Genomic DNA, 7,038 nt, shown 5'->3' with positions numbered 1-7,038 from the left:
GAAAACGTGACCCTGGTTTGCAGGCTTTGTCCTCCGCGTATGGCCCTCCCCTCGGTCCTTGCACCCTGTCGTACCGACCGCCCAACTTCGGGACGCGGAAGCCGCGCGCAAGCAGGGTGTCTGCGGAGCTCGGTAGCGCGGGGTCGGTGTCGCCAGTGCAGAGCTCCGCCCGCTGGGAACACACGCGTGGCGAGGAAGGTTGCAGGCGGGCCCCTTATTCCGCGCACCGGCAGCGACCAATCCAGCTCGGCGGGGTCCTAGGGGGCGGGGCCCTAGGGGGCGGGGCGTGCGCGGCTTACCCGAGCCGGGGTCCGGTGGGGAGCGGGTCCCAAGGGTTCCCGGCTGCTTCCGCAGTGCGGTGCGCCGCCCCTTCTCACGCGTGGGATGCTGCTTCTGGCCGTGGGCGGCCCGTGGGCGGCCGGGCTGCGGCTCGGCGGGAAGAGGGCGGTGCCGTGGGCGGCCGCCGCGCTCCGGGGCCCCAGGGCGGCTGTCTCGCGGGCGGCCTTCTGCAGCGGCTCCGCGGGGCCTGTCGGCGGCGGGATCGCGGGACTTCGGGGAGCCACGCCGCTTCTCCCGCGTCCCGTGCGAACGCAGGTCGGCGGTGCGAGGGCTTGCGGATCCGTGAAAGGGGGGTGGTGGGGGGGCGCACGACGGGCCCGGGGAGCTCCCGCTCTCCGACGGGTCTTCCCGGCGGCGGGATGGCCCAGTGCGGGAGCGTCCTCCGCCGGCCTCGCGGGAGTAGCAGGCCTCGGCCTCGAAACTACAAGCACCACCCGGAGCCCGCACGGAAAGACCTTGCATGACCAGACTTGGCGTTTGTTCTCTCTTTAGGGAGGCTTTTGCCCCTGAAAAAGGAATGGAGACGTGCATCCTCTCATTTTAATCTGAATAAACGGTCTCCTCGTCTTGCCTTGTAAAGTTTGTGGATTAGCAAACACGGTTGACACTTGGAAGAAACGTCTAACGTAGGGATTGGCATCTAATTAAAGTTTAGCGTAAAGGAATTAGTCATGCCTTTTGGCCTTTTGAAGTGTGTGCTGTGAAATTCACTTTCAGATGTTCGGGGGGACTCCTTGTTCCTGTGAAATTTGATACAGGATTTCAAGTGAAATATTTTAAGGAGGAATAAGGGATGCAAAGGGATGGCTACAAGGCCTTTAGGGACAGAGTTACCCTTTTTTTTTATATACTAGCTATAGCATAACTATTTTAGAAGTATTAAAAACGGTCTGGATTTTAAACAACCTGAATTTGCAGTGTTTACTTACATTAGTGTATTAAAATTATTATTTTTTAAAGCTAATGCATTTAAATCTTTGACAATCAAATGAGGGCAATTTGATTGTCAATTTGACAATCACAATTAAGAGTGAGACCACTAAACTCTTTACATGTTCAAGGTCAGACTTGTATTGTCTGAAGACCTTGGAGCTGGGATGCAAACCTAGGTCTTCAAACAACTCAGCATGTGTCTGCTTGTGACTGACATTAAGGAAAGCCATTCTATTAGCCAGTGTGAGGGTTTTGTTTGTTTGTTTGTTTATTTGTTTTTTAGCTCTAGATTATTTGGGAGAATCCCTTAAATTACCTCATACGACAAGTTCTCTTTTCATTGTCTTAAAAATTCTTTTTTTAATTTAAAAGTTCATTTAAGATGCAATTTATTATAATATGTACTTTGTAATGGTCTCTGTTTCAATAGATACCTGTTTGTTGGGAAAGATGTGTTCGATGCTTACGTACACAAGTTGAAAAGTCAGAAGATGGAAGGCTGATTTATACTGGGAATCTGGCCCGGACAGTATTTGGTGGGTAATCAGAAATAAGGGTATTTTCTTTTTACCCCTTATAATTGTAAAATAGGTTCTTAGCTTATGTCACATATTATTGTAGCACCTCTTCATTGCAAGACATAAGGAAAAATTAGACAATTTTTTTCTTGTGTCCTGTTTATGAAAGATGTAGAGGTTGAGATCTTTGCATTTTTAGGTTTAAAGATTTTTGAAGACTTACGACTTTGTGATCTTATGGCTAGGTGTTACAGTTTCCTTCCCTTGGTCACTTCTTGGGATGTTTCCAAAATAAGACAACAAAAAGTGTATATTTGTGTAATGTTTGAAAATACATTCAATAAATGTATGGAAGAATACCTCTTAGGAGTAGTTATTTTGGGGGAGAAGAACTATACTTCATATATTTTTAAATTTGACAGTTGAAATGAGCATGTAATACTTTTATAATTCAAAAATATATTAAGTTTTTATTTTTCAGGACATCTTAGAATTTTCAACAAACATGTTTATTTAATGGCTTTTCCAGGTTATGGAGAAGGAAAAGAGTGTACTAGATAGCTGCAAGTTTAAAGTTCTGTCCTTAAATCATAATTTAGGATTTAATACGGAACAATTTAGTAGGGAAGGCCAGAAGAACTTAGGTCTGTGATTTAAGTTCCTCAGGTTGTATTTCATTATAGTAATCTTTAAAGCAACATATAACATGAAATATCTGGAGGATTACTTTATAGCCAACTTGGCCACAAGTTTCAGCACCCACATTTGCATTTCGGTTTTTGATTACACTGGTATCAGCCGGCCATCTAAAATTTACTCTGGAAATCTGTAAGTTCTCAAGTGTGTGACATTAAGATAGAGTATGTTTAAAGTACAATTTTAGCTATTTGAAACATTTTAGGAATAAGAACTGATTATAATCACTAATGAGTAGAGTTCTAAGGTTATTGAAGTAATCAATTCTAGATGGTTAGAAAGTTCTTCAGAAGTCAATACAGTAGGCCATTGAGCCTGTGTCCCATCTCTGGCCCGAGCTGCCTGGATTGATGCCACCGAGATGTGTTAAGAGTGACCTCCATGGTACCCTTCCTTCTCAACACAGACACCGTTCTTCAAATGCAGGGAAGGCTTATCAGTTTATTTCATGTTCCCACTTGACAACATTCAGGGAAGGAGAGAATATAAATAGGAATTAATTTTGGTGTGGGTAGGATGTCATATTCGTGGAAGGGCATATCTGTCCATGGTATTTAAAGTTCTAGAATTGTAACTTGTAGAGGAATTTAACATTTGACTTCTTTCAATATTATAAGAGAAAGTCACCCTGTATATTTATCAGGGATTAATATTTTTTTCTATGTAGAAACTGAGGGAGAAACATTTTTTTCTATGTAAAACCAAGTGAGAGACATCAAGACATAGAGGTAACCATTTCTGGAGGTTCTTTAAACAACCAAATGGGTCCTAGTTTAAAGATATTTGAAGGGCCTTCTAGTCAACAGTTCTTGTTAATTCAGCAACACATAATTACTGATGTCATAGTATTCTCATTTTAAGATGAGTAGAATTTGAACATGAACAGGGGTGAAAGAAGGGCATCCCAGGCACGGAAGTGGTATGAGCAAGCCAGAAAGATGGGAAAGCCTAGAATATGTTTTAAAAATAGTGATTACTTCAATCCAGGCAACATAAATTATATGTGTGTATTAGTTTCCTAGGGATCTTGTAATAAATTTCCACAAACTTGATGGCTTAAAGCAACAGGAGTTTATTCTCACAATTCTGAAGGCCAGAGGTCTGAAATGCAGGTGTGGGCAGGGCCAGTGTTCCGTGAAGGCTCTAGGGAAGAGTTCTTCCAGTTTCTTTGTGTTCCTTAGTTTGTAGCTGCATAACTACTTCACAGGCTTTCTCTGTCTCTGTCCTGTCCTCTCCTTATAAGGACACTCTCATTGGATTCAGGACCAACCCTAATCCAGTATGATCTCATCTTCTCGTCTCAATTTCCAATTGTCTGCACAGACCCTATTTCCAAAGAAGTTCATATTCTGAGATTCTGGGTGGACATGAGTATTTGGGGGGCCCTCTTCAATTCACTACAATGTGACAAAAGTCGTGGGGGGGGCGGGGAGGTAATTGAAAAGGGCTGAGGAGGCTTTTATATCGGAGGCAACTTGGTCTCCATTGTATCCCATGTGCACCAGTGTCATAGCAACTACCAGTGGGAGGAAGGAAGGAATTATTTTTAAATTACTGATGCAAGATAACAGCCTTCAACCAACAGTAATGTGTGAGTGTCTGCTTTGTTACACCCTCACCAACAGAGTATGCTGCCAAACTTGTTTTTCGCCAATTTGGGGAAAAACAGTATCTCTCTGTGGTTTGCATTGTGTTTTGTACTATTGAGGTTTAGTATCATTTCATCAGTTGAAGGACCTTGTGCATTTTTATTTCTGTGAACTGTCTGCTTATATTTCATGCATGTTTGTGTACAGCGTTGTGTTTTTTTCCTCACATACTAGAAACCTTTTATACGTTGGTGATATTTACCCTTTGTGATATAAGTTGCAACTTTTTTCATTTGTTTCTTTACTTTGTTTATGGTGTTCATACTTAAGTACATTTTAATGGAATCAGATTTATCAGTCTTTTCCCCTGATTGCTTCAGTATTTTGAGTCATAATTAGAAAAGTTTTCCTATCTCAGGTTATAAAAGACTTCATGGCTGTTTTTTTCTTATACCTCTATGATTTTATCTTTTAAATTTAAATCTTTGGATTATTTAGCATTTTTCTGGCACATGGTATGAGGGATGGATTAAATTATATTTTTTCCTGCATAGCCATCCAGTTATCCCAACACCACTTGTCCCACTTATTTAGATTGTATCTTTAGTTTATACTAAATTTCCATGTACTGTTAGGTTTATTTCTGGATTTTCCATTTTGTTCCATTGATCTGTCTATTTGTGCATCAGTACCACACTATTTTAATTATAGAGTCTTATGTTTTAGTATCTAACACCCTCCCCCTTTTATTTTTGCTTCGTTAGTTTTTCCAAATTAACTTTATAATCAACCTGTCTAAGATTTCAACTTGTCTATTTTCCAAACAGATAGTATTTTTATTGGGATCATGTTAAAATTATATATTCACATTAAGAGAAATTTACATTTAAAGTCATTTATTTACTTATTGTGGTAAAATGTACATTACAAAATTTACCATTTTAACCATTTTTAAGTATACAGTTCAGAAGTCATTGATTTTTAATCTTTCTAATACAATAGGTGAAAATACCTTACTGTTTTAAGTTGAATGTCTTTCCTTGGTAAAGAAGTTGAATACCTTTCCCACATATTTCTTAACTACTGGTGTTATTTTTTTGGTGTTTTGTTGTTTTAATCTTGGGCTGTAAGCTTGATAAAGTTAGTTCCATATTTGAAGATTTTATGTTAGCTATGTAGAAGTGCTTGTTAATAGACTTTTATTTGAATTAAACTGCCTGAATTAATTATTGTAAGGACCCTGAGGATTGTTGAGCAATGTTAAATCTTTCATCGGGGAACTGAGGTGGGTAGAAGCCAGGGAACCCTAAAGTGAGTTTCCCATTTGGAGACTTGGTCCAACGCAGTGGCCAACGGCCTGGACTGTGGAGTCAGATTGCCTGAAAGTCAACCTGTCACTGGACAGCTTTGTGACGTTGAGCAAGTCCCTCGTTTGTCTCATCTCTTAAATTACTTCCTGGTAATAATTAGCATCTATGTCATAGGGCTTTCTGTAGCTTTCATGAATAAAATATGTGATGTGTTTAAAACAGCCTGGAACGTCATAACACTTTCTATGTGTTTTGATTTTCTTGTTGATTTGATGATATAGTAAGAAAGGTGGAAGAGTTCATTGGCTAGCTTGATTCTTGTATAAAATTTAAAAATTAATCCTCTCCCATTTTCTTTCTATTTAGGTGTGAAATGTTTCTCTTACTCAACAAGTTTGATCAGCCTTGCATTTCTGCCGTACATTTTTGCACAAAATAATATCATATTTGGAAGTCTGCCTTTACAGATCTTATTTTATGGCGTCATAGGGAGCTTTACGCTGATCACTCCAGCACTGCTTCACTTTATTACAAAAGGCTATGTCATCCGGTTGTACCACGAGGCCGCAACAGACACTTACAAAGCCATCACTTACAATGTTGTGCTTTCAGAGACGAGCACAGTGTTTCACCAGAACGACGTGAAGATTCCAAACAGCACACACGTGTTCACCACATTTTATGCTAAAACAAAGTCCTTGTTAGTGAACCCAGGTCTCTTTCCCAACCCTGAAGACTATGACCATCTAATGGGTTATGACAAACCATTCACTTTTGACATGGAAGAAACCGGTGAAGAGAAACAGATTAAAGATGAGAAGTGAGTCTTTCGTTTTTATGTTTGTGCTTACATGTGATTTATGTTCCAATGTATAATAATAAAATTGCCTTTATTTTTGTTTTCTGTTAGTGACTGATTGTAAAAATAATGTGAGACTGTAGCAAGCAGATCTTGGAATTAATTTTTAGAGAATTGTGTTCCTATTCAGAGAATTATGTTCCTATATAATAAAAGAAGCTATGTTTGAAAAACAGAACATGTAATACTGCACCATTTGTGTTTTAAAAAAAGGTGTGAAAACACATGTACTTGCTGGCATATGCATGGAAAACGTAATAAGTGTAGTTGCCTCTCAGCTGGGAATCGGGTGTCAGAAGCAAACGGAGGAAGTATTTTTCCTTTGTGTTTGGATATTTCTAAGTGTATACATACTATCTTTCCTCACATTAAAAACTCCAGTTTTAAAAATTCATAAATTATGGAAAACTTAATCTGCTTTTTTAGGTTCTGAACACAGCTTATTGCCTAGGTTTTCTGGCAGGGTTGCCCCCAGTAACGGTCTGTGTGCAGTCGAGTGTGGTTAGTGGTGGGGAAATGGTGACTTAAGTGTGTTGTCTTCTGTGGTCCCATTTGCCATCATGTACAGCCCTCCCTTAGTGTACCCTATCAGGAAAATCACATGTACTACTAAATAGGTGGACAGTACCTTTTATAAAATAGCAGTCTCTCTGCTAACTTTATCAAGTATTGGCATTATAAGACGTTTTACCTCTAATTGTAAAATGGAAGTTGGTTCCTGTGAAGGATTTTCAGCCAGGAGCAAAAGGCCTCAAACCATGCTATTTAGATCAGTAGATACTTATTAAGCACAT

The 7,038-nt window shown here is 40.1% G+C and overlaps 1 protein-coding gene across 1 annotated transcript; it reads left to right on the top strand.

Annotated features, from left to right (window-relative positions):
* The first annotated feature begins 267 nt into the window (after positions 1-267).
* Positions 268-6,422, top strand: TMEM70 (transmembrane protein 70). The gene is made up of 3 exons (XM_074318720.2): positions 268-594; positions 1,703-1,808; positions 5,752-6,422. The coding sequence occupies exons 1-3, from the start codon at positions 385-387 to the stop codon at positions 6,207-6,209; spliced, it is 774 nt and encodes a 257-aa protein (XP_074174821.2). The 5' UTR covers positions 268-384; the 3' UTR covers positions 6,210-6,422.
* The last annotated feature ends 616 nt before the right edge of the window (positions 6,423-7,038 follow it).

Source organism: Rhinolophus sinicus, chromosome 7 (assembly GCF_057876585.1).
Source record: "Rhinolophus sinicus isolate RSI-liver-muscle chromosome 7, RSI-T2T, whole genome shotgun sequence".
In the NCBI taxonomy this organism is placed as follows: Eukaryota; Metazoa; Chordata; class Mammalia; order Chiroptera; family Rhinolophidae; genus Rhinolophus; species Rhinolophus sinicus.
Note: the sequence above shows the minus strand (reverse complement) of the source record. Positions and strands in the feature narration are given on the sequence as shown.

Bases quoted from the DNA above. Each gene is read 5' to 3' on its own strand.
- TMEM70 (XM_074318720.2), top strand. From the start codon at position 385: ATGCTGCTTCTGGCCGTGGGCGGCCCGTGGGCGGCCGGGCTGCGGCTC. The intron at 595-1,702 runs GTCGGCGGTGCG...CTGTTTCAATAG, and splicing joins CGCGTCCCGTGCGAACGCAG to ATACCTGTTTGTTGGGAAAG. The intron at 1,809-5,751 runs GTGGGTAATCAG...CTTTCTATTTAG, and splicing joins TCTGGCCCGGACAGTATTTG to GTGTGAAATGTTTCTCTTAC.